General features: G+C 49.2%; 1 protein-coding gene across 1 annotated transcript; it reads left to right on the top strand.

The window, feature by feature from the left end:
- The first annotated feature begins 7537 nt into the window (after nt 1-7537).
- RPP25 (ribonuclease P and MRP subunit p25) lies at nt 7538-9015 on the top strand. The gene has a single exon (XM_025472137.3). It carries the CDS (start codon nt 7719-7721, stop codon nt 8358-8360), a length of 642 nt encoding a protein of 213 aa, XP_025327922.1. The 5' UTR covers nt 7538-7718; the 3' UTR covers nt 8361-9015.
- Nucleotides 9016-27852: the final 18837 nt, after the last annotated feature.

Raw genomic sequence — 27852 nt, 5'->3', positions numbered from 1 at the left:
CTAACTCACAGAATCTGGAAGCATAACAAACTATTGCTTTACATAAAGACGTTTTGGATAGTTTGTTATGCAGCAATTGGTAACTAGAACAGAGGCCTCTTGCCATTCTATGTGACCTTTCCAAAGTACTAATCTAATAATATAGGCCTGATTAAAATCCTTCAATGACAGGGCCTGATCCTGGAGACGCGGGATCGAGTCCCGTGTCAGGCTCCCTGCATGGAGCCTGTTTCTCCCTCTCTCTCTCTCTCTCTGTCTCTGTGTGTGTGTCTTTCATGAATAAATAAATAAAAATCTTTTTTTAAAAATCCTGCAATGAAAAAAAAAAAATCCTGCAATGATTTCGTAGGCTAAAGTCAAAGGTGGTGATCCCACCAAGGCATTAAAAAAATCTCAGCAATCACTCGGCCTTCTTCCCTCCAGGTTATAACTGCGCAGCTTTGAGATTCAGGCTGATGGATGGTAGTCCCAAAAGCAGATTAATAAGAAGGAAGTAATAATAGTCTGGCATGGGCAGTGCCTAGTTCCAAGAGAAAACCCAGGGTCTCCTTTCCTGGCTATTCCCCCACCTCTTCCTCCCACCATAAAAAACAAAACAAAACAAAACAAAACTCCTGGTCCATGAGGGATTTCCAGGTGAATTTGTTAAAAGTTTAAGTAGAAATCGCAACTGTGAGCCACACAGACCTGTAGGTAAGTGTGTTTTAAAGTATGAGTTACTTGATGTGTTAGACTGTCCACAGAATGGCCACCATTTCTACAAAGGCTCCCATGGCTGTATATGAAGGTCAGGCCTTCCGCTAAGAAGTACAATTTCCCTACAACTAGAATCCAGGCTGGATATTTATCTTGGTTTGACCAACAGACTGCAAGGGAAGTAATAATGTGTGGCATTAAGGCTTGGGCCTTGCAAGGCATCACGGCCCCCACTGTCATCTTTTGGGGATCATGCCACTCAAGAAATAAGCTTGAGACCATGTGGAGAAAAGCACAGCCTGCAGCCCTGGCCATTCCAACCAGCCCAGCTCAGTCACCAGACATGTGAGTGAAGCCACCTGTGGTGTTCCAGCCCCAGTCGAGCTCCCAGCTGAATGCAAAGGAGTGACCCCAGCCAACATTGTGGTACAGAAGAACTGCCTAGCAGAGTCTAGTGAAACCACAGAGGCATTAGAAATAATAAATTATTATTTTTAGCAATGATGTTGTAAAGTGATTTGTTACCCAGCAATAGGGGGCTGAAACAGGTTGATAACATTTTTAAAACATGAAGCTGTCACATAAAACCATGACATTTTTTGGCTTGTTTTCTTGAAAACACTTGGTCTTCAGGGCAGAATCTGAAGGATGTGCACCCCCAACCCACAGTGAAGACATGTGGGCAGAAAAGACAACTACCTCAGAGATCTGCCTGTACCCATGACCTCTCCTGGAGGAGGCAGGAATGATGGGGGCTAGTGACACCCACTCACAACTCTATTATTTTTTCCGAGGCAGGTTCACCAGGAAGGCCATTAATCAGCAAATATACATAATTTCTAGGCAGAGGGAATTCTCCCAGAAACTCTGCAAACAAAATGATGTTCTTTCCCCTGATGAACTACATACAATTTATCTTCTGGGACAGTATGTACAGGGCACCTTGTGACTTACTTCGAACAATAGATGGCAGGCACACTTGGTTAACTTCATCTTTTGCTCAAAGGAAGGAAAGACATAATTAATTACCTGGTGGTAACAGGGAACCCTCATGGCCATAAAGGGGATTTGACCAAGCAGCTCCCTGAACTAGAAGGAGCTCCAATTCACCACCTTGATTTGGGGGTTCTGTTCTGGGCTGGTAAGTAGGATGGGGGATGAGGTGACAGGGATCTTAGATCAAAAAGACCCGTTTCTATTCTCACCACCACAGAGAGGTAGGGAAGGGACAATTGCTTGGAAGAGAGGTGATCCAGGGAAGAGAAGACTGTTTCCTGGCATCTTCCCAGGGCTCCAGACCCTGCCTGCCTCTACAGCAACAAAATGATACGGTTTTTCATAAGCCTGACTCTAACAGGACGTGATGGGAGAAGGTTCTGTATATGTGATATTGAGAAAAGCTGAGACAGCCACTCCCCATTGAAATGAAGCCAAAAGTGTTAAATCACACACAAGCAAATTAAAGCCACTGGGCCCGCATTCCTGCCTAACAGCTGGGGCCCGACAGTTCTGGCTGCCTCATGGAGGTGAACATTCTGTTCTGCCTATGTTGTTTGCTTTTTTGTTTTTACCCCACCTTCCATCTGCCCCCAGCTTTACTGCTCAGTAGCTGAGTGCGCAAAGGGTTTGTCCTGTCTCTCAAAAGTAAGAGTAATGATCCCATAGCAGTACTGGGGGGATAACCTGAGACAATTCCAAGAGGTAAGTACTATTACCACTTACATCCCCATTTCCATTTAACAGGAGATGAAAGTAAGGCACAGAGAAGTTCCAAAGCTTGACCAAGGGCACAGCTAGCAAGGGGCAAAGCTAGGATTCAAACTCAGGCAATGGGCTCCAGAGTCCACACTCTTAACCACCCCACTAGCTGCTTCTGGGTGTTGGATGGGCAAGCATTTTATAACTTGTGGGAAAACTCAGTGCACCCCTGATGGATAGTTTTAATTCTAGGAAGGGATAAACTAAGCACCCTCGCTCTATCCCAGGTCAGAGCTGGAAAAGGAAGAGCAGCCCTGGTGCCCTCCATCCCAGGCGGAGGAGAACTCTACCCTGGAGTTCCAGGACCTCCGTTATGGATAACTAGGGAGGCTGATAGTTGATGGCTTTCAGCCCTGCTGCCCCTTCCTCCTCCAGGAGGGGTCTAGTGCCAGGATTAAGAGCAGATTCTGGGGATACCTGGGTGGCTCAGTCAGTTGAGCTTCAGACTCTTTATTTCAGCTCAGATCATCTCAGGGTTGTGATATCCAGCCCCACATCGGACATGTGCTGAATGTGGAGCACGCTTAAGATTCTCTCTCTTCCTGGATGCCTGGGGGGCTCAGCGGTTGAGCCTCTACCTTCGGCTCAGGGGATGATCCTGGAGACCCGAGATCGAGTCTCACATCAGGCTCCCTGCATGGAGCCTGCTTCTCCCTCTGCCTCTCTCTCTTTCTCTCTATCATGAATAAATAAATATAATCTTAAAAAAAAAAAGATTCTCCCTCTCTTCTCTTCTGCCCCTCCCCACACTTGTGTGCATTCTCTCTCTCTTTTTATTTTTTTTAATATTTTTTAATTTTTATTTATTTATGATAGTCACAGAGAGAGAGAGAGAGAGAGAGGCAGAGACATAGGCAGAGGGAGAAGCAGGCTCCATGCACCGGGAGCCCGATGTGGGATTCGATCCCGGGTCTCCAGGATGGCGCCCTGGGCCAAAGGCAAGCGCCAAACCGCTGCGCCACCCAGGGATCCCTCTCTCTCTCTTTTTAAAGATTTTATTTATTTATTCATGAGAGACACACAGAGAGAGGCAGAGACACAGACAGAGGGAGAAGCAGGCTCCATGCAAGAGCCCAATGAGGGACTTGATCCTGGGACTCCAGGATGGCACCCTGAGCCAGCCAGGCATCACCACCCCCCTCAAATAAATAATCTTTAAAAACAAACAAGCAAACATTTATTAAGTGCTTTCTGTATGCCAGGAAATACATTCAGCTTTCCTGATTCTTTCCACATATTTGCTTCAATATGTTGATTCCTGATTGCCTCTCCTCCTAAATTTGCCTCCCAAATACTCCCCTTCTGCTGCGGTTTCAAAATATCTGCACATTTTTTGAACCTATTTCCTCAGGAAATAGAACCTAATTCCTCTTCAGAGGAAGCTGGGTTACAAAGTGCACTGTGGCTTCCTTCTCATCCTGTCTCTCTTTTCTCTGTCTCTCATCACTTGTTCTGCAGAAACCCACTGTTATGTCATGAGCACATCTATGGAAACATCCAACGTGATAAGGAACTGAGGCCTCTAACTAACGTGAGTGAGCAGGAGAGCAGTTCCCCCAGACTCAGTTGCCATCTTGGCGGTGACCTCAGGAAAGGCCCTGAGCTAGAACCACCCTAACACGCTGTTCTTGGGTCTGTAGCCCTCAGAAACTGTGTAAGATGTGAATTTGTTTCAACCTGCTGAGTTTGGGGGATAACTTTTTATGCAGCAATAGATAATCACTGTACCTTCCCCACTGTAGAAACCCCCACTCTCCCCAAAATCAACTCAAACCTTTACTGGGCAGCTTAATCATTAGAGTTTCCTCCTCTCTTATACTCAGGTGAGGTAGTAAAGTGAGTCAGAGCACCTGCATTCAAACACCTGTGGTTGCTGCTTTTTAGCTGTGATGATTGGGCAAGTTACTTAACCTCTCTGTGCCTCAGTTTCCATATGATGGAAAGGGAGATTATGAAAACTGAATCAGGGAATAGATCTTTGAGAGCATCTGGCCCAATGCTGGGCACTTGGTAGGTGCCTGGTAAGTCTGAGCTCCCTCTGGCCCCCTTCAAAATTTAGTTTTGCATGCTCCCAAGTCCTTGCCCAGAGAGGCTAGGACTAGGACCAGCGCTTTAGGAGCTCCCCATGCTCATTCTTCCTACTACTGGAGACAGAGGAGGAGACCTGTCCTGAGCCTGGGAGGTTCTCCCAATCTTGGGGTGAGAAGAGATTTGTCCACTGAGGCAGGGTGCACTGCTGGAAAGGTCCTTTTGCAAGGCAGGGACTGGTGCTGCATTAGCTGGGCTTGGGCTCCAGCCTAGCCACCCCTCCACCTCCTCTGAGAGTGCAAGGACTATAAGCTGCCACTGACAGTGGCATATAGGAAAACTGCTCTTGCCAAGGTTTTGCCCATTTTCTTTTCTCCCTCATCTCCCTTTAAAATTTTTGTAAAATTTTTGTAAAATGTATTTTAATCTCAGATAATACATGAAAAATATTCGCCGACATTCCTGAGAATTTACCAGCCAAGTTCCTAAGACTGCTATGTGTCTCACAGCCAGTTTAAGAGACAGGTGCCTACATTAGCCCCATTTCATAGCTCAGAAAATCAAGGCACAGGAGTTAAGCAAATTGCCCAAGGTCACACAGAGGCAAAGAAGCTCATGCTGCACGGTCAGTGCCTCCTTTACACAGGCTGTTCCGAGGCTCCGCGCTAAATTCTGTGTTCAGTAGGTCTTGAAGAGGCTCAAAAAACTGGATGCTGCCTCAGAGGTAACAGATGCAGTATGCTCTTTTCTTAAAGATATTTTAAAATACATTTACATCTACAAACACGCACATATGGAAATAGATTTCTCCCCACCCGTCCGCCTTAAAAAAAAAAAAAAAGAAAAATACTTGTGGCCCCACCCAGCTCTTTTATTTTTTTTTTATTTTTTATTTTTTCCACCCAGCTCTTTTTAACAGAAAGCCTCGACCGTCTTTCCACGTTTCTCACCGTCGCGGGGTCGCGGCGCAGTGATCTGCCCACCTGCCCGGAGCCTGAGCCCTCTGCTCCGCTCCCATCTGCGGCCGCCGCTCCCCGGGGCGCATCCTCCCTCCGCGCGGCTCCCAGGCCGCGTCCGCTCTCCCGCACCGCCCTCCCCGCCTCCCCCCTCCCCGCCCCCGCGCGAACCTTCTCGCCTCTCCCTGCCCCCCTCCCGCACCCCCGCGGCCCAGCGGGAGCGCACAGCCGGCGGGCTAGCACGCGCGTTGACAGGGTAATGAATGGCTTCGGCGGTAATTAGCGACCCTGCGGCTAATCACGATGTACATTTACATTTTAAGTGCTGCAGAGGGAGCGGGGAAGGGGGGGACGCGGGCCCTTCCCGCGCTCTCCCTCCCCTGGGGAGCGGAGTGAATCCAGCGCCCCACAGCTGGCGGGGCGGGAGGGGGCGCCTTGGAGGGCCCACCCGGCGGCCGCGGAGCAAACCCGGAGCTCCCAGGCACCTTCCGCCCAGCCGCAGCCCTAGGCCCTCCTAGTGAAGGGCCGGCGCAGGCTTGCATGCCCCTGCGGATGGCGAGCTCGCTCCTCCCCGACTCCCCCCCCCCCCCCAGTTCCAGGGCTGGCTCCCAGGCCGAGCCGAAACAGCTGCCCTCTAAGTGCCACAACTACCCCGCGCTAACGGAATGTGAGGTTCTCCGCTCCCCGCCACGCGCTGCAGGCCGCCTGCGTGTTGTCTGGAGGCTGGGGTGCCTCGGCCTCCGTGGCTGCCCCTCGCGGGGCCCGCGGGAGCTGGTGCACAGCCCCAGTCGCGGCTCCAAGCGGAGCACGACCCCGAGGGCCCCGAGCCCAGCGCGCCGAGTCTACCCTGCAGCCGTTCCCCGAGGGCGGTAGCGGGGTCAGCCCGGGGTCTGAACAGCAGGGGCCGGGACCCAGGACAAACCCGATGCCGAGGAGGCGACAGGAGCGGTGGGAAGGGAGAGGGGCACCCCGGCAGGCAGCCCGGGCTCAGGGCCGGGCCCCGCCACCCCCAGGCCCTGCCAGGCCGCCCGCACTTTCAGGCTTCCCGGCCGCGCCTCCGGGGCTCGCCCCGCGCTGGTCGCCCCCACCCGGGCCGGGGCCGCCCCACTCCCCCGCCCGACGGCGCGGGCCAGGGCAGCGCTGCGGGGGGCCCAGTGCCTGCGAACTTCGCGCCCATCCTGTCCTCCCACCCCAGCCCCCGCTCTGTCCCGCCTCTCCCGGCCGGCGGGGTTCCCGGAGAGGGGCACCCGGTGGCTCCACACCGCCTCCGCGGCCTCCACTTCCCACCTGCCACCCTTCTCCCTCTCAAAACCTGCCTTCCTCGGGCCTCCTTTTTGGAATTGGACCCCACTGGGTGTCAGGGGGCCGCGGCTGACCGTCAACGAGTTCCTCCCGGGACAAGGGGGGGGTCCACGTCACCAGGGAGCAGCGCCGGGCTTACCCCAACAGTGGACGCTCCACGCGCGGAGGCGCGCCCTTGGGAGGGGCTCTCCCGGGCTCGTCCCACGCGCCGCAGGGGCAGCCTGGCCCACAGCCTCACCCCCGGCCCGGGCCTGCCGGGGTCCGCGAGCTCCAGCTCCGGCTCCACCCGTCCCCGGCCGCCGCGACGTGGCGCTCCGAGGGCAGCGCGGGGGGCAGCGCGGGGCGCAGCTGCAGCCGGGCCCCCGCACTCTGCGGCTCGCGCCCCCGCCGTCCTTGAGGCGGGAGGAGCGGCTCGGGCGCGGGGGGGACGGGGCGAAGGCGTTCCCCCGGGGGGCGGGGGGCAAAACCTCCCTGCGAGGGCACGGGGGGCGCAAGGGCTGGGGCGCCCGGCTCCAGGCGGCTTTGGCGTCGCACACACAGTTTTTACGCAGGTCGCCCGTTGACGAGGGCTGGCTCAGGGAGGGCAGATGGCGACTCCGGGGGAACTGCGCCCCGCAGCTCCGCCCCGGCGCCGCCGCCGCACCTCCCCGCGCACCGCTCCGGTGGCGGGACTCGGGACTGGATCCCGGAGGCGGCCGGGGCTCGGGCGGGGGCGGGGCCTGGCGGGGGCGGGGCCTGGCGGGGGCGGGGCCTGGCGGGGGCGGGGCTCCGGGCTCCGGGGCGGGGCGGCCGCTGAAGGCGCGGAGCCCGGGGCGCGGAGAGCGCGGCGGAGAGCGGCGCCCGCTGGAGCCGGTCGGGGGCGAGGATCGCGCCGTCCCAGCCCGCCCGCCGGCGTCCGCGGCGCTCCCGCACCCCGAGCCCTGCGGGCCCTGGCCAGGGGCGGCGGCGGCCATGCAGCCCCAGGGCTGAGGCGGCCCCATGGCCAAGTCCGCGCCCCCGCGGTCCGGGCAACGACGGCGCATGGAGAACTTCCGTAAGGTGCGCTCGGAGGAGGCGCCGGGGGGCGAGGGGGCCGAGGGGGGCGGCCCGGGCTCCGGGCCCTTCGCCGACCTGGCGCCGGGCGCTGTGCACATGCGGGTCAAGGAGGGCAGCAAGATCCGGAACCTGCTGGCTTTCGCCACGGCCAGCATGGCGCAGCCCGCCACGCGCGCCATCGTCTTCAGCGGCTGCGGTCGAGCCTCCACCAAGACCGTCACGTGCGCGGAGATCCTCAAGCGCCGCCTGGCGGGCCTGCACCAGGTCACGCGGCTGCGCTACCGGAGCGTGCGCGAGGTGTGGCAAAGCCTCCCGCCGGGGCCCGCGCCGGGGCACAGGCCTGGAGAGCCGGCCGCCAGCCTCAGTGTCCTCAAGAACGTGCCCGGCCTCGCCATCCTGCTCTGCAAGGACGCCCTGGATCCGCGCCAGCCCGGCTACCAGCCCCCGGACGCCCATCCGGGACCCTCGTCGCAGCCCGCCGCGCCGACGTCCAAGCGGGGCCCGGGGGGAGCCGCGGCTGCCGAAGGCTCCGCCAAGCGCCTGCGACCTGAGCCCGGGACCGCGGAGGAGCGTCCGATGGCCTGAGAGCTCGCGGGGCCGGCCCCTCCTGCCCCCGGAGCCCCGACCTTGAGCCGCATCTCCAGCCTTTCATGCCCCGGTGCTCGGTGCCCGGGAGGTGCTCGGGACGTAGCTCCTCGCGCCGTCAGCACCGGGCCCGGGGCTACGGGGCGGGGACCCCAGGGAAGCGTCGTGGGCGCTTGGCTGCTCCGCCACTTGGGCTGCCTGGAGACGCACAAGTCCACCGAGCCATGCCGGGACCTTCTTCGGGGAGGGGACGGTGGGCAGGGGGACTCTTGAGCCTTGCCCAGGACCCCCGAGGATTGGAGGCATCCGGTGTTCCCGAGGACAGTGTGTGGCCCCAGGAGAGCTCTTGGCACCCTCTCCACCGTTGGCGGCTGAGGCAAGGGGCGAGGAAGGACAGCAGACGGCTGGAAGGCAGGACAGTGGGGGGGGGGGGGGCGGTCTATGTCACCGGGGAAGACCTCTTCCTCTCTAGTTTCCTTACCCTGCTGCTGTTAAGGAGCATCCTGCTATCTTGGTGCAGGGGCGTCCCCATGGGCTCTAGCTCTCTTAACAGTCCCCCTTCCCCTGCTGGCCCAGAAGGACAGACCCCAGACAGAACTCTCTGCCTTACCCCCTGAGCTGGAGTCCTGCTTCCAATAAAACAAACACAAAAATGGCTCTGGCCCCAGGTTTCTTTCTTAGCACTTAACCTATGTGGAAACTGCTTTGGCCTGTGGCCTTGGGTCTCCATCCCCTCCAGCCTGCAGTCTTGTTCCAAGGTGGAACAAGGGGCACGTTGCCCAGTCCCTGGCCTCTTCTCCTCTCAGCTTTCTGTCTGGCTCTAGGCTCAGGGGCTGGTAGCCAGAAGGGGGCCTTTGTGGCCCCCCCCCCCCCCCCCCCCCCCCCCCGTGCACCACCACTGAGGGAAAGAGAGGAGCTCATTGCTTTCCTGGGAAGGCAGGCAGGCTGGCAGGCCCCAGTGAACTCCCCTGGGGGTCACTGCCAAGGGAGGCACACCCCACCGGGCTCCCTAAACCTGCCGCCTCCTGCCAATTGACAGCCATATCCAGAAAGCTGGCACCAAACCCCTCCTCGCCATCCGTAGGATCTCCCCTTCACTGCTCTCTCAGAAAGGACAGCACACCCTTGGGAGAGGGGGAGGAGACAGACTGAGCACAAATCCACTGCTGGAAATTACTATTCAGCAGAGAAGCTGGAACTTGGGCTGTGAATCACTGCAGGCTCCCTGATAAGCTGCTGCCTCCAGCCCTGCACAGCTGTCTGTTGAGAGATAACAGCCTCGTAAGCCTCTGGGTCCAGCTCAAGTCAGCTGGGGCTGGGGGTGGGGGGAGGAGTGCTGTGTGCCGGAAGGACTTTGGCCAGTGAAGGCGGACGGGGTGCTGGGGGGGCACGTAGCCCCAGGATCTCAAGCAGACCCTACCACTTGCAACTTAACAGCAAGTACGGAAAGAAGATGGGGAGGAATGTTGCTGGCAAGACCCTGAAATCAATCACTCCAGTGACAAGAGGTGAGTCTCCGCAGCTGACAGGAGGGGCTCTTTAGGGAGTTCCTCCCCCACCCCTACCTCCCCTTGAGCTTTGGATCAGTGAGCCCCGTCCCCCAGACTCAGGCACTGTCTGCCCTCCCCAATTTCTTGATGAGTCCTGCAAAAGGCCAAGGGGTTTATGTGTGCTTGTCCGACCCTCACGGGTGGGTGGTCCGAGAAGGTTGGAAAAAATCCACTAGCCTGACAGCTAAGCTGCCCTGGGCTGATCCTGGGCTTGTGCATTGAAAGTAAATGATGAAACTTGGAAGAGGTCCTGCATGGTAGACTCTTAAAGAAGACTGGTCTTGGTTCTGGAAAAGGGCCAGCTTTCCAAAACCAAGATCTGAAGTCCTGATTGCCAGGTCAGCAGGACCACGCAAGCAGAGGCTTTCTTTTCTTGTTGGTAGGGAGCAGATTAAGTCCCTTTCCTGCCTAGAGATTGTTTCCTCACCTTCAGAATATTAACCTGCCCTGATGGTTGACTGAGTCTCTGCCGCCCATACCAGAAAGCAGGTTATGAAACCTTTTTAGCACCCCCACTCCACCCCCGCACGTTCAGTTCCTAGGCTTTTGATAGGTACGCACAAGGACAGTAGAATCCAGCACACCTGAGCATCCTACCCCTGCCTTACCCATCCTCTGGCCCTGCCGACCCAGGAGCAGGCTCCGAAGGAAGGGGACTGATACCCCTTTGCACCCCCACCCCCAAGACCGAGGGGGGAACCTGAGAAGTTCTGGGATAAGGGGGGTGGCTACAGGAGCACCTCAGGGATAGCTCACTGACTACTGGCAGAAGTGGAGGGAACGGAAGCAGCTCTGTGAGATCCCATCTTTCCACTAGTGACCTCTGTCTGGGAGCTTTCTGGGCCGGGTCTCGGGGCACTTGCAGACTAGGGGTGGCAGTGAAGGCTCACATCCACAAAACTGTCAGGTCACAGTCAAAGTCTATTTGGAAACATAAATGTATCTATCAGCCAAGGCCAGAGCTTGTGGTCAGGTGGGCAGTGGAGCCCTAGCTGGGCATTAAGGGATGTCGTGTTGTGGTGCCGGCTCCTAGGCACACAGTGTGGCTGGGGGCAGGGCAGGGAGACGTGTAGGGGGAAGATCACAGTATAATCCGACATTGTTCCCACCTCAAGGATGTCCCAGTTAGGGGCACCTGGGTGGCTCAGGCCCAAAGTGTCTGCCTTTGGCTTAAGTCGTGATCCCAGGGTCCTGGAATCGAGCTCCTGCATCAGGCTCTGTGCTCAGCGGGGAGTCTGCTTCTCTCCCTCTGTGCTTGCTCCCCCTCAAGTAAATAAATAAATCTTTAAAAAAAGAAAAAAGAAAGGAAAGGGACACCTGGATGGCTCAATGGTTGGAGGCTGCCTTCGGTTCAGGTCGTGATCCCAGGATCCAGGATTGGGTCCCACATCAAGCTCCCGTGAGGAGCCTGCTTCTCCCTCTGCCTGTGTGTCTCTGCCTCTCTCTGGGTCTCTCGTGAATAAATAAATAAGTCTTAAAAAAAAAAAGGAAAAGATGTCTCAGTGGAAAGAAAGTTGTAACACAATGCAATGATAGTGGGAGAAGGTGAGAGCTCTGAAAAGGGGCACTTAATGCATCCAGAGATGCTGATGGAAGTGGTTGTCCAAGGATCAGGAGGAGTTAGCCACCAGAATGGGACCGGACAGGCAATTCCAGGCAGAGTACAGAGAAGTGATGCTGTGTCTGGTGTAGAGGCAGCCACAAGTAGCTGAAGGGTACCTGGCAAGAGGCAAGTGGGGCTGGAGTACCAGATGGGAGCCAGGTCACTGGGAGCCACCCTGAAGGAAATGGGAGGCCAGTGGGAGCCAGGGAGTGCCCAGTCTGATTGGCATTTGAGAAGGATCCCTCTGACACCTGTGTAGGTGGGGGGTGGATTGGAAGGAGCCTGACCATCCTGGTCACAGGGAGGTAAGAGATGGTGCTACAGGATTCGTTTTACTTTGGTGCCTTTGCTTCTTGGTCACGCCACTTCAAAGAATGAAGAGGTGGCCAGGCAGAGTGGTGGGCAGTCAAGCAGGGTTTATTGAGTGGTAATACAAAGCTCCCCAAGAGGGAGGGGACCGGAGAGGGTTGCCACAGGAGTTCCTAAGTCTAGGGCTTGTTGGCGGGCTGTTTTCACCTGATGAACCCTCCCTGAGCCTATCATCCAATCAGGTTTTTGTCACCTAGCTATCTCTTGGGAAAGGGTGGAGGACGCCTTCCAGAGTAGTGTCAGATCCTTTTAAGGGTGTCCCCACTTGCCTGTCTTCCAAGTATCCTTCATCAGTGGGACCTTGGGACCATGGTAGTAGGGAGGGAGACGGAGCCAGATTTGAGAGCTTCCCCAGGCTAGGCAGGATTTCACAGCCATTACGGCCAGGTCAGAGTGGGGCTTCTCTAGGCATTGACCCTACCCTGGCCAGGGCTTGGCCTGCTATCTTGGCATCCTAGGGAACATGCTATATAAGGGCCAAACAATAAAGGGATTTTTGGAGGGGAGGAGGTCCACAGCTTCAAATTGGTAAAAGCTTTAAGAGCTGTTACCCACTGGCCATGAATCTCCCAGGGCGTGTTCACTGCACAGTAGGGGGAAAACCCAGGTGGGACACTCTCCCACCCTTACCCTTTAACACGAAGCCTCCCACCCCTCTGTCTCCCAGCCTCTACCCCATTAATCCTGCAGTTTGGGTTGTTACTACGCCCACACTACTAGGAATGCTCTAATTCCCTCTATTTCACTGAGATTTTGCAATACCTTCAGGTGTCCCAAGAGAAGGTTAATTGATAAAAGGGAGGGAAGGAGGAAGAATGGGAGGGAAAGGAAGGAAGGGAGGGAGTAAATACAGCAACAGGAAGGTCTCCTTGGTGACACCAGGTTTCTTCTTAGAGCACAGATCTTAGTTTGTAATTGTGCCCTCATTAGTGTGATCCTCTGGTGGTCAGTCACCCCAATAAACCAGAAGCCATGATTGAATGGTTCCCACCTGCCTTGCTCCCTACCCAATCTTGGCACATGAGAAGCCTACAGAGCTGTTGACTGAATGAATAAAATCTAGTTGAGCCAGATTTATGAACTATTTTGATGCCAGATCAAAGTCCTTAACTGTCAAGTGCCATGCACTGTGCCCAAATCTCACCCTGTGCCCACCACAGCTTCTCTTCCCATCTGGCCCTTGGATTGTACCTGCTTTTAGAAACTAAGTATCACCATAGTGATTGGGTGTGTAAGTCCAGCATTAGAATCCTGCTTTTGTTTGATACTTTCTGATTATCCTAGATATTTGGGGGGGTATTCCCCTCCCAAAAGGTATGTTGAAGCCCTAACCTTGGTACCTATGAATGTGACCTTATTTTGAAACAGGGTCTTTGCAGATGTAATTAATATGTAAGAAGAGGTCAGACTGAAGTAGGGTAGGTCCTTAACCTAGTATGACTGGTGTCTTATAAAAAGAAAAGAGACAGGGGATCCCTGGGTGGCTCAGCGGTTTAGCACCTGCCTTTGGCCCAGGGCGTGATCCTGGAGTCCCGGGATCGAGTCTCGCGTCCGGCTCCCGGCGTGGAGCCTGCTTCTCCCTCCTCTTGTGTGTGTGTGTGTGTGTGTGTCTCTATCATGAATAAATAAATAAATAAATCTTAAAAAAAAAAGAGAGACATGTAGAGAGAACAACACATGAAGATGGAGACAGAGATTGGAGTCACATCGCTGGAAGTCAAGGAATGCCGAGGATTGCTGGGAAACAACAGAAGCTAAGAAAAATGCATGGAACAAAGTCTTCCCTAGATCCCTCAGAGAGACCGTGATCCTGCCAACATCTTGATTTTGGACTTTGAGCTTCTAAGAACTTTCAGAAAACAAATTTGTAAAAAAAAAGAAAACAAATTTGTTGTTTTAAGTCACCCAGCCCGTGGTACTTTGTTATAACAGGCTTAGGAATCAAATACAATATGTATTCTCACCACATTCAGTGGAAATAGGGAAGAGGAATGTAGGGTGTTTGCCAAGGTCTTTGTTGTCAGAATTTCCAGTCCTGCATGGAGAGAGGCTCTCTACTCTGCAGGTCCATGCTAACAAATGTAAAGCCTGGCGTCATATGGAACATAGAGGCTTTGGAGAAGGTCAAGCTAACTATGATTTGGGGCAAGTTAATTTTTCTCTGAGCCTCAGTTTTCTCAACTGCAAAATGGGCCACATCACTGTGGGATAAAGGGTATAATATCTTGCTTCCCAACTACAGTTCATCAGAATCACCTAGGGTACTTGTTAAAAATACAGATTGCCTGGGCTGAACTCCAAACTAAAGGGATTAGAATCTCCTAGGAAGGAATGGAAATGGAAATTTATTGTATTTAAAGATTTTATTTATTTATTCACTTAACACAGAAAAAGAGAGTACAAGCAGGGAGAGTGGCAGAAGGAGAGGGAGAAGCAGGCTCCCCACTGAGCAGAGACCCCAATGCAATATGGGGTTGATCCAGGACTCCTGGAATCATGATCCCAGCCAAAGGCAGATGCTTAACAGACTGAGGTACCCAGGCACCCTGGAAATAGGCATTTTAATAAGATCCTTATATGATATTTTGTTTAAGGATTTTATTTATTTATTTATTTATTTATTTATTTATTTATTTGAAAGAGAGAGAGATAGAGAACAAGCACGGGGAGGGGCAGAGGGAGAAGCCGACTCCCTACTGAGCAGGGAGCCTGCTGTCGGGCTCAATCCCAGGACCCCAGAATCATGAGCTGAGCCAAAGGCAGATGCTTTAACTGACTGAGCCATCAGGTGCCCCTAGATCATCATATGATTTTTGATAGTTAATCAGGGTTGACTATTCTTTGAGCTAAAATATAGAGAACAGCACTCACATTGGTAAGAGAGGCATGAAATTAAATCCCCTTTTCTGTCCCTGCACATTCAGCCAGTTTGAACCCTTTTCTGGAGAGAAACGTAACTGTTGAAGAACTGTTATGAGCTGCCCCCTAGGGGCGGTTCTGGGAGACAGAGACTCCGCTCCAGGAGCTCGCAGGCTGAGGGAGATCACTGTAGAAGAGCCACTAAAGGACACAAAGCACAGAGCTTCCCTGCCCTGGGCCCTGTTTCCGGAAAGGAAACTGAGGGTGTGGAGCCCAGCTCAAACAGCTACAAAGACTTAGCTTTCTTTGTTAAAAAAAAAAAAAAAAAAATTGGGGACTCAATTTTTGGGTGGCTCAGTGGTTGAGCGACCACCTTTTGGCTGAGGGTATGACCCTGGGGTCCTGAGACCCAGTCCCACATCAGACTCCCTGCATGGAACCTGCTTCTCCCTCTGCCTGTGTCTCTATATATCTCTCTGTGTCTCTCATGAATAAATAAATAAATTCTTTTTTAAAAATTATAAGGATGTAGAAAAACTGCAACCTGAATACATTGCTGGAAGGAATGCAAAGTGGTAGAAGCTGCTTTGGAATAGCTTGGCAATTCTTCAGAGTTGAACAATAGAGGGGCGCCTGGGTGGCTGAGTTGTTAGGCATCTGCCTTCAGTTCAGGTCATGATCCCAGAGTCCTGGGATGGAGCCCCATGTGAGCCTCTCTGCTCAGTGGGGAGCCGACTTCTCCCTCTCCCTCTGACACTCCCCCTGCTTGTACTTACTCTCTCTCTCTGTCAAATAAATAAACAAAATCTTTTAAAAAACAGTTACCATTTGACCTGTATTATACTCCTACATGTATACCTAAAAGAACTGAAAATAGATATCCATAAGAAGACATGTGCATGATGTTCATAGCAGCCTTATTCCTAACAGCCAAAACATGGAAACAACTCAAATGTCCATAAACTGATTTTGAGTTTATGAGTGGGTAAACAAAGTGTGGTATATCCCCATAATAGAGTATAATTCCGCCATAAAAATGAATGAGGTACTGATTCATGCTACAACGTGGATGAACCTTGAAAACATTATGCTGGGGATCCCTGGGTGGCTCAGCGGTTTAGCACCTGCCTTTGGCCCAGGGTATGATCCTGGATCAAGTCCCATGTCAGGCTCCCTGCATGGAGCCTGCTTTTCCCTCTGCCTGTGCCTCTTCCTCTCTCTCTTTCTCTCTGTCTCTTATGAATAAATAAATAAAATCTTAAAAAAAGAAAGAAAACATTATGCTAACAGAGATACCAGACACACACACACACAAAAACACATATGGTATGACTCTATTTATATGACATGGCCAGAATAGACCAATCCATAAAGACAGAAGATAGATTAGTAGCTGTTTAGGATGTGGTTGGTGAGTGCCATTGGGTAGAGAGATTCTTTTTGGGGTGATGAAAATGTTCTGGAATTAGACAGTGATAGTGATTACACATCAGAGTGAATATATTACAACTGAATTGTACACTTCAAAGGGGTGCATCTATGGTATGTAAGCCACATAGCAATAAAAATTATATCCTTTAATAATTTTCTGATTAAAAAGTAATATTTTAGGGACACCTGGGTGGCTCAGTGGTTAAAGCATCTGTATTTGGCTCAGTGTGTGATCCTGGAGCCCCAGGATTGAGTCCCACGTCAGGCTCCCTGCATGGAGCCTGCTTCTCCCTCTGCCTGTGCCTCTGCCTCTGTGTGTGTGTGTGTGTGTGTGTGTGTCTCATGAATAAATAGATAAAATCTTTTTTAAAAAGTAATATTTTAGGAAATTACATAATAGATATAAGTAAGTACAGTGTGAAAAAAGACCATTAAAGCCTCCATTTAATGGCAGCCCCACAGGATCACCTTTGAAGGCTGCTTCCTTCTTCCTGATTCTCAGGTGACCAAGGTGGATATTTGTGCACATCACCTCCATGCCCTTTTCTCCATATCATAACCTGCCCTGCCCTGGTTAAATAACTATAATTTTACAACAGGAAAATACTTTTCCTAGTTACCATTTATTGTGCCCTGTGTGCCCACTGGGACAGTGTTTCCCATGCATCACATATATGACATCTAATGTAATCTGCCCAATAACCTATTGGATAGATTCCATTATTATTCCCATTTTATAGATGAGGAAAGTTTAGGAAGTGAAGTAACTTGTCTAAGGGCATATGGCAGAGCGGTAATTCAAAAGCAGCGAGAACATCATTCTCTCATGTACCTTCCTCCTTCATCCCCATCCCTCTGGCAGTGGGATCCTCATCACTGGGACTGCTCATGGGGGGCCTGAGGACAGGGAAGCATGTAGGATCAGTCAGCCTACTGGCCTCAGGCACCACGTCCAGCCTTGACAAGCAGCATTCACACTTTCCCAGTATACACTTTGTTCCTACCAGAGAAAACAAGAGTTTTCCTGGACTGTGATCTTCCCTTTACTAGAAATTCCCAGGGTGTAAGACGCCAGGGAGGCTCAGCAGCTGAGCGTCTGCCTTCACCCCAGGGTGTGATCCTGGAGTCCTGGGATGGAGTCCTGCATCGGGCTCCCTGCATGGAGCCTGCTTCTCCCTCTGCCTGTGTCTCTGTCTCTCTCTCTCTGTGTCTCTCATGAATAAATAAATAAAATCCTTCTTAAAAAAATTCCCAGGCTGGAACAGCACCTTTATCCACACAAGCTCCCCAATATTATCATTGGTCCCCTCTGCACACATCAGAAGGGGCTCATCACACCTCATCCAGGATGAAGGCTCTGGGCTGCAGCAGAAGGTGATGGGCTCATCAGTTGGTGGCCAGGACGTCCCTGAGGCATCATCTGGTGAGGGACGTCCCTCCCGAAAGGCGCTCAGGTGGCAAAGCAGGGTGCTATCCTAGGTGGGTCAGTGTGGTCTCAGGATTCCTGGGTTCACAGGAAGACTGGCGGTGCCTGAGTGTGGCAGGTTTCCCAGGCATCGGAGTAGGGAAGCCAGCTGCAATCAGCGAGCCCAAGAGTGGGCTCTCCGCTCGGGGTTGCCATATATGGCATACCTTGGCATGGTTGGGCAACTGCTCTCTGAGCAGGAGCCCAGCAAGCAACAGAACCACTGTGATGAAGTTTTGGGATATAAGGGAGGTTTGGGGGGTGAGGTCCGGAGTTGATGACCAAGAAAAAATTCTTGAGATGTCTTTGGTGCAAAATGGTGGTTTTATTAAAGCCCAGGGCCAGGACCCACAGGCAGGAAGAGCTGCTGCCGGGGCCTGTGAGGGGTAGCTGATTATATACCTGAGGGTTGGGAGGAGTTTGAGGATAGCGCAGTCTCTAAGGAATTTTGGAAGCAAGGTTTCCAGGACCTTGAGGGGGCCAGCTATTGTCGAGAAAGGTCAGTGACTACTGTCTATTAAAACCTGAGTCATGAGACCCTTCAGACGGATATCAGTGGACTTTGTGCTTGGGGGATGATTGCCAACATGTATCTTGGGGGGGTTTAGAGATAAAGGAAATTTCTAAAGGAATTTTTATACAATAAAGTAGATTCACAGGCTCCTGAGGGTCAGGGTAAGATTGCTTTCTGCCCTTAGCAAAGTATTAATTAGATCTAGACAGCTGAGTCCATAGAGGACTGTCCCTCTGCCTGTTTCAAGGACTTGTCAATGTGCTGCCCCGGTCTTGTGCTTTGTTCTCAGCTAGTCCTCTGTTCCCCCATCAACTGCAAGACTCCCCTTCCCCATCTGGGAAGAGTAATGCAGGAGCATGCTGCAGGAGTCTACAGGGTTTGGGGACTCAAAACAGGGTCACATGCCTGAGACAGAAACGCTAGGTCACAGGCTGGGTGAACACAGAGTGCAGAGGGAGACCAAGGAGACAGGAGTGATTGATTGCTTTTCCCTGAGGGTGTGCTGAAGAGTGGGGACCCAAGCTTTCCGCTGGAGATTGGGAGGCCATCATTTTCACTCTCATCCTCTAAAACAGAGTGGAAAGCCCTCAGGGAACAAAAGAGCAATATGAAACAGATTACTTAGCCTGGCCCCCGGCAAGGGTGGTGCAATTCCACCTTGGGCAAAAACATCTGAGAATCGGGGCAACAGGCCCCTCCCTCAGAAGACCAGCAGGAACATCCAGCCAAGATCAAGTTTACTAATCTTAGAGAACTGCAGAACTCCAGCGCTAGGGGGGAAACAGTATGTAGAATTCATTTTTTTCTCCCCATGATTCTTTAGTCTTCAATTTTACTTTTTTTTTCTCTTTTCTTTTTCAATCAGTTTCTTATTTTATCAACTCTTATTTAAAAATCTTTTTTTAGGGGCCCCTGGTTGGCTTATTAGGTTGGGCATCTGCCTTCCGCTTGGGTCATGATCCCAGGATCCTGGGATTGAGCCCCATATCAGGCTCCCTGCTCTGCAGGAAGTCAGCTTCTCCCTCTCTCTCTGGCTGCTCTCCCCCTGCTTGTGCTTGCTTGCTCTCTGTCAAATAAAGAAATAATATCTTTGAAAAACAAAACAAAAAATAAAGAATAAAATCGTTTTTTTTTTAAAGATTTATTTATTTATTAATGAGAGACACAGAGAGAGAGAGGCAGAGACACAGGCAGAGGGAGTAGGCTCCATGCAGGGAGCCTGATGTGGGACTCGATCCAGGACTCTAGGATCACACCCTGGGCCGAAGGCAGGTGCTCAACCACTGAGCCACCCAGGTTTCTCTAAAATCTTTTTAAATTTTTTTAAAAAACTTTTTAAATTTTCATTTTTACAGTTACATTCTATCCTTTCATTGTATTTAATTTTATTTTTGTATATATATGTTTTTCTTTTTTTTAATATGTGTAAGTTCCTTTTTTTTTAAAGATTTTATTTATTTATTCATAGACACAGAGAGAGAGGCAGAGACACAGGCAGAGGGAGTGGGAGAAGCAGGCTCCATGCAGGGAGCGGGATGTGGAACTCCATCCCAGGTCTCCAGGATCACACCCCAGGCTGTGGGTGGCGCCAAACCGCTGCGCCACCAGGGCTGCCCTATATGTTTTTCTTTCTTTACAATTTTGAGATGTAGTTTCTTCTAACAAACTGATTAAAATACACTTAGGATATAGTGTATTGCTCTGTTCTGTTCACCTATTTATATTCCTTCGTTTTTTTTCTTTTAATTTTCTTTTTTCACAGTTATAAACTATCCTTTCATTGTATTTAATTTTATTTTTGTACATATATAAGTTTTTCTTTCTTTACAATTTTGGGATCAAATTTTCTAACAAACAGACCAAAATACACACAGGTTCCAGTGCTTTGCTCTGTTCTGTTTACTTGTCTGATTATATTCTCTCTCTTTTTCTTTTTCTGGTTTCGAGTCTCTGATTTGTGGCTATTTCAGTATCTCGTTCATCTATTCTTCTCTGGGCAGAATGACAAACTCCAGAAAAACTCACCTCAAAAAAGAGAACAAGAGGCAGTACTGACTGCCAGGAACCTAATCAGTATGAATGTAAGTAAGATGTCGGAACTAGGGTTGCTATAAAGATACTAGCTGGGCTTGAAAAAAAGCCTAGGAGACACTAGAGAATCCCTTTCTGGAGAAATAACAGAACTAAAATCTAATCATGTCAAAATCAAAAAGGTTATTAATGAGATGCAATAAAAAAATGGAAGCTCTAATTGCTAGGATAAATGAGGTAGAAGAGAGAATTAGTGATATAAAAGACAAAATGTTGGAGAATAAAGAAGCTGAGAAAAAGAGATAAACAACTACTGAATCATGAGGGTAGAATTCAAGAGATAAGTGATACCATAAAGCAAAACAACATTCGAACAATTGGGATCCCAGAAGAAAAGGAGAGAGACAGAAGGGAGCAAAAGGTATATTGGAGCAAATTATAGCACAGGGCTTCCCTTTCTGGGGAAAGAAACAGGCATTCAAGTCCAGGAGGCACAGAGACACACACCCCTCCCAAATCAATAAAAATAAGTCAACACCCCGACATATAATAGTGAAACCTGCAAATCTCAGAGACAAAGAGAAAATCCTGAAAGCAGCTCAGGACAAGAGATCTGTAACCTACAAGGGTAGAAACATTAGACTGGTAGCAAACCTATCCACAGAGACCTGGCAGGCCAGAAAAGACTGGCATGATATATTCAAGATGCTAAATAAGAAAAATATGCAACCAAGAATACTTTATCCAGCTAGGATATCATTCAAAAAAAAGGAGAGATAAAAAGCTTCCAGGACAAACAGAAACTAAAAGAATTTGTGGTCAATAAGCCAGCCCTACAAGAAATATTAAACGGGATCCTTTAAGTGAAGAGAGAGTTCCAAAATAACATAGACCAGAAAGGAACAGAGACAGTACATAGAAAGTGACTTTACAGGTCACTTTGGCACTAAATTAATATCTTTCAATAGTTAATCTGAATGTAAACCGGTTAAATGCCCCAATCAAAAGACACAGGGTATCAGATTGGATAAAAAGCAAGACCCATTGATATGCCATCTGCAAGAGACCCATTTTAGACCCAAAGACACCTCCAGGCTTAAAATGAGGGTGTGGAAACCCTTTATCGTGCTATCATGCTAATGGACATCCAAAGAAAGCTGGAATTGCAATCCTTATATCAGACAAATTAGATTTGAAACCAAAGACTATAAAAAGATGAGGAACTATATCATAATTAAAGTGTCTATCCAACAAGAAGATCTAATAATTGTAAATATTTATGCCACTAACATGGGAGCAGCCAATTATATAAACCAACTAATGACAAAATTAAGGACGGCTGGGTGGCTCAGCAGTTGAGCATCTGCCTTTAGCTCAGGGGATGATCTCGGGTCCAGGGATCAAGTCCCATATCAGGCTCCCTGTGAGGAGCCTGCTTCTGCCTCTGCCTATGTCTCTGTCTCTCTCTGTGTCTCTCATGAATAAATAAATAAAATATTTTAAAAATAATAATAACAAAATTAAAGAAATGCATCAATAATAATATAATAATAGTAGGGGACTTTAATACCCCAGTCACTGAATGGACAGATCATCTAAGCAGAAGATCAACAAGGAAATAAGGGCTTTGAATGACACATTGGACCAGATGGACTTCACAGATATATTCAGAACATTCCATCTTAAAGCAACAGAATACACATTCTTCTCCAGTGCACATGGAACATTCTCCAGAATAGATTACATACTTGGTCACAAATCAGGTCTCAACTGGTACCAACAGATTGGGATCATTCTTGGCATATTTTCAGACCACACTGCTTTGAAACTGGAACTCAGTCACAAAAGGAAATTTGGAAAGAACTCAAATACATGGAGGCTAAAGAGCATCCTACTGAAAAATGAATGGGTTAACCAAGAAATCAAAAAAGAATTAAAAATTCAGGTAAACAAATGAAAATGAAAGCACAACTGTTCAAAACTGTTGGGATGCAGTAAAGGCGGTCCTAATGTGGAGGCCGAGAAAAATTAAGGCCATCCCACATAAAGTTTAGCATTAGCACAAGTACAGCCATCTTAGGCCCCTGTGAATAAGAGCTGAACTTTATGGGAAAAACTGCAGAATGTCCTTAATGTCCTTGCAGGGAATCCCATATCAGAAAGACAACAGAGCTCAGAATTGCCCTTGGCAGAGAATCCCATATCAGAAAGACAACAGAGCCCATGCCCATGGTAAAAAGTTCCATATTAGAATGAGAACAGAGCTCAATGCCCTTGAAAGCCCCATATCAGAATGTAAACAGAACTTGAGAAATTCCTCCACCCCTTCTGAAAATCCCCTAGACCAGCCTATAAAAAAACCAGCTGTAACCCACTTCGGGGTCCAAGTCCCTGCTCCACTGTGTTGGGTATACTTGGACCCAAGCTCGAGCTTGCTAATAAACCCTCGTGCGTTTGCATTGGTGTCAGCTCCTTGGTGGTTTCTCGGATTCGCAATCTTGGACACAACACTAAGAGGTAAAGTATACAGGAATACAAGCCTTTCTCAAAAAATAAGAAAGGTTTGAAATACACAGCATAACTTTAAACCTAAGGGAGTTGGAGAAAACAGCAAATAAAGCCTAAACCTAGCAGGAGAAGATAATAAAGAATATAAATCAATGAAATAGAAACCAAAAGAACAGTAGAACAGATCAACAAAACTAGGATCTGGTTCTTCAAAGGAATTAGTTAGGTTGATAAACTCCTGGCCAGACTTATCAAAAAGAAAAGAGAAAGGACCCAAATAAATAAAATCATTGAATTAAAGAGGAGAGATCATAACCAACGCCAAAGAAATACAAACAATTATATGAACATATTATGAGCAACTGTATGCCAACGAATTAGGCACTCTGGAAGAAATGGATGCATTTCAAGAGATGTATAAACTACCAAAACTGAAACAGGAAGAAATAGAAAACCCTGAACCGACCCATAGCCAGCAAGGAAATTGAATCAGTAATCAAAAAATCTCCCAACAAACAAGAATCCAGAGCTGGATGGCTTCTCAGGGTAATTCTAGCAAACATTTAAAGAAGAATTAATACCTATTTTTTTGAAGCTGTTGCAACAAATAGAAATGGAAGGAAACGATAGATGTTGGCAAGGATGTGGAAAAAGGGATACCTTCTCACAGTGTTGGTAGGAATGAAACTGGTGCAGCCACTCTGGAAAACAGTATAGAGGTTCCTCAAAAAGTTGAAAATATACTACCCTATGACCCAGCAATTGCACTACTGGGTATTTACCCCAAGGATACAAATGTAGTGATCCAAAGGGGTAGCTGCACCCCAATATTTATAGTAGCAATGTCCACAAAAGCCAAACTATGGAAAAAACCCAGATGTCCATCAACAGATGAATGGATAAAGAAGATGTGGTATACATACAATGGAATATTACTCAGTTATCAAAAAAATGAAATCTTGCTATTTGCAATGGCGTGGTTGGAACTAGAGAGTATTATGCTAAGTGAAGTAAGTCAATCAGAGAAAGACAATTATCGTATGATCTCACTCATGTGTGGAATTTAAGAAAAACAGAGGATCATAGGGAAAGAGAGGAAAAAAGTAAAACAAGATGAAGTCAGAGAGGGAGACAAGCTGTAAGCGACTCTTAATCACAGGAAAAAAACTGAGGGTCGCTGGAGAGGAGAGGCTGTGGGGATGGGGTAACTAGGTGATGAGTGTTAAGGAGGGCACTTGATGGAATGAGCACTGAGTGTTATATGCAACTGATGAATCACTGAACTCTACCCCAAAATAATAATACACTATATGTTAATGAATCTTTAAAGACTCATGGAACTATTAAAAAAACAAACATAAATAAAGGAAAAGTTTGCAGCATGCAGTGACAAATAATAAATTATTGCCATAATTATATTATTTTTTAAAGATTTTTATTTATTTATTCATGAGAAACAGAGAGAGAGATGGAGAGAGAGAGAGAGGCAGAAACACAGGCAGAGGGCGAAGCAGGCTCCATGCAGGGAGCCCGATGTGGACTCGATCCCGAGACTCCAGGGCCACCCAGGGATCCCCATGTCATAATTATATTAAACAAAACACTCTAGTAGCCAATCTAAGACACTGTAGACAAAGTGGAGAGATTGACAGCAGAGAGACCAGCTGGGATTCAGGTGCAATATACCCTAGTACTTTCTTAATTACAGGAATGCTGACCTCATCCTGAGATTTGATAAATATTAATTCAAATACAATGAGGTCAAAGCTTCTCCAGGTGTTCTTTGGTTAGGCTGGTGGGAGGTGAGGGCAGGTGCTTTGAAAAGAAACTCTTTTTTGTCCTTTTGACAGCCAGGGTCATACCCTCTAAAACCACACTGAGAGGGAGGGAAATGAGAAGGGTAGAGGCTCACAGCCAGGAGAAAGAGCCTGGAGTGAGAAAGTGGTACCTGAATGTCCATCTCTTCTTTCCTTGGTGAGTCCAGGGATAGAGAATGAAGGATACCAAGACAAGATACTGTCTCATTAACTCTCGGTGGCAGTATGGTAATTCAGGCCTGGGGAAATGGACCCACTGCCCAGGAGCTCAAAGTTAGGATGTAGTTAATAAGGCCAGATTAGATGTTTAGAGCCTTGGAATGTAATCAACCCCATTTCAGAGCAGTCTGCTATAGGAGCCTTCCTCTAGGGATTGGGGGCAGGCATCTGGCCAGAAATACTGTTTTACTCGAGGCAAATTGTGCTCAGAGACGGAGACTGTCTTTGCCAATAATTTGCCTAACACAGGTTCACTGTGATAATATTTCACAAGCCAATAGCATACAGGATAATGTCTCTTCTGGAGCCAATAAGAAATAACATACTCCAAATCAATGACAGATTACACTATAGTTCCAGACAAAGTGGAGATGAAAGAAATAAAGTCCAAATTTAGTTGAGGTGTACCTTTCTAGGAGTTGGTTCTTGGGAGAGTCAGCCCTTCCAACGAAAAGCTGGGTATCGGCTGCCTGCCTGTGATGGGGGAACACAGGGCTACTGAGGACAAGGCCCAAGCCTGGGGGGCAGCACATTGGCAAGTCCTTGAAACAGGCAGCAGGACAGTCCTCTATGGGACTCAGCTGCCTCCTTGTTAATACTTTGCTAAGGGCAGAAGGCAATCTTAGCCCGACCCCCAGGAGCCTGTAAGTCTACTTTAACATATAAAAATCCCTTTAGAAATTTCCTTTATCTTGGGCAGCCCGGGTGGGTCAGCAGTTTAGCGCCGCCTTTGGCCCAGGGCCTGATCCTGAAGACCGGGATCAAGTTCCGCGAGGGGCTCCCTGCGTGGAGCCTGCTTCTCCCTCTGCCTGTGTCTCTGCCTCTCTCTCTGTGTCTGTGTCTCTCATGAATAAATAAATAAAAAATCTTAAAAAAAAATTTCCTCTATATCTAAACCCCCGAAGATACGTGTTGGCAATCATCATCCTCCAAGCACAAGGCCCACTGATCTCCACCTGAAGGGTGTCATGACTCAGGGTTTATTAGATGGTAATAAGTGACCTTTCCCAACAATAGCTGGTCCCCTCAAGGCCCTGAAATCTTGCTTCCAAAATTCCTTGGAGACTACGCTATCCTCAAACCCCTCCCAACTCCCAAGTCCCATATACTCTGCCACCCCTCACAGGCCCGAGGCAGCAGCTCTTCCTTCCTATGGGTCCTGTCCCCGGGCTTTAATAAAACCACCATTTTGCGCCAAAGATGTCTTCAAGAATTCTTTCTTGGTCATCGGCTCCAGATCTCATCTGTAATTCCAAAACTTCATCACCGAGACTCCTCATTGTTGGGGCACATAGCAAGCAGGCCAAGGCCCCGGTAGGCAAGGTAGGCTGCTTAAAAGGTTACTACTGCAGGGAGCATTACATGTGCCACTGTCTATAAGGAGTAGCCTTGCCAAGGAAGGGACACACGTCCCTATCTACCTGAGATTGTTGTGTGGTTTAATACCACTACCAGGGCATCCCTGGGTGGCACAGCGGTTTGGCACCTGCCTTTGGCCCAGGGCGCAATCCTGGAGACCTGGGATTAAATCCCACGTCAGGCTCCCGGTGCATGGAGCCTGCTTCTCCCTCTGCCTGTGTCTCTGCCTCTCTCTCTCTCTCTCTCTCTCTGTGACTATCATAAATAAATAAAAATTTATAAAAAAAAAATACCACTACCAAACAAGAGCACCCAGCCTGGCCATGGCAGGATCAAGTGTCTCAAGTCCTTCCGAGAATAGCAAAGGGTAGTCTTATCCAGATGGGATGCTCTTGGTAAGTCCTCACGAATTCTTTATAAAGTCTAAAAGTCGGGCAGCCCAGGTGGCTCAGCAGTTTAGCGCCGCCTTCAGCCCAGGGTGTGATCCTGGAGTCCCGGGATCGAGTCCCACATCGGGCTCCCTGCATGGAGCCTGCTTCTCCTTCTGCCTGTGTCTCTGCCTCTCTCTCTGTCTCTCATGAATGAATAAATAAAATCTTTAAAAAAAATTTTTTTTAAAGTTAAAAAGTCCTGGGGGTGCCTGAGTGGCCCCGTGGGTTAAGTGTCTGCCTTCCACTCGGGTCATGATCCCAGGATCCTGGAATCAAGCTGCTTCTGGCTCCCTGCTCAGTGGGGAGCCTGCTTCTCCTTCTACCTCTGCCATTGCCCCCACTTGTGCTCTCTGGCTCTCTCTGTTAATCTTTTTTTTTTTTTTTTTTAAGATTTTTGTTTATTTATTCATAAGAGACAGAGAGGCAGAAACATAAGCAGAGGGAGAAGCAGGCTCCTCATAGGGAGCCCAATGCAGGACTCGATCCCAGGCCCCTGGGATCCTGACCTGAGCTGAAGGCAGATGCTCAACGGCTGAGCCACTCAGGCGTCCCAAATAAAATCTTTAAAATAAATAAATGAAGTCCATCAAGTGATGGACACCAGGGACCTTACTATGCTGCCAATGGCCTAAGGGTCCTCTCTGCTCCAAGTGCAACTGTTTCATCAGTTAAGTCTAAATATCCAACTTCAAAGCAATTTCATCAAAATAAGTCATTCCAAACAAATTCAAACCACAAACAACTTTGTCCAAAACAAGCTTTCAAAACATGGATTCGAAATCATAAGTCGCTATACAACAAATATCCAGGTTAAGTCTTCAGAATGGGGGATTTGAGAACCTTGATTGCCAGCAAGCAATCTGCTTTATGAGCCTGTTTCCTCGCCTGTAGAGTGAAGTGGCTGAACTCAATTTTTAATGCTTGCGGGTTTGTGATGTAACAGTTACTAATAAGATCCTTTAAAAAAAAAAAAAAAAGATCCTTTAAGGGATCCCTGGGGGGCTCAGTGGTTTAGCACCTGCCTTCGGCCCAGGGCGTGACCCCGGGGTCCCGGGATCGAGTCCCACGTCGGGCTCCCGGTGCATGGGGCCTGCTTCTCCCTCTGCCTGTGTCTGTGTCATAAATAAATAAATGAATAAATAAATAAAACAAAATCTTAAAAAAAAAGATTCTTTACACGTACGCGGTTGTGTTTTTCCCCACTTCCTTATTTTAGGCTCCACGGGGAAGAGAAGTCATACAAAGAAGATACTTTTTTTTTTTTTTTTAAAGAAGATACTTTTATTATAACTTAGGGCTGCTGTCATTGTTAACAGTCCCATTTAAATCTCCTTAT

This window comes from Canis lupus, chromosome 30 (genome assembly GCF_003254725.2).
Source record: "Canis lupus dingo isolate Sandy chromosome 30, ASM325472v2, whole genome shotgun sequence".
Classification (NCBI taxonomy): domain Eukaryota; kingdom Metazoa; phylum Chordata; class Mammalia; order Carnivora; family Canidae; genus Canis; species Canis lupus.
Note: the sequence above shows the minus strand (reverse complement) of the source record. Positions and strands in the feature narration are given on the sequence as shown.

Coding starts and splice junctions, on each gene's coding strand:
- RPP25 (XM_025472137.3), top strand. CDS start 7,719: ATGGCCAAGTCCGCGCCCCCGCGGTCCGGGCAACGACGGCGCATGGAG.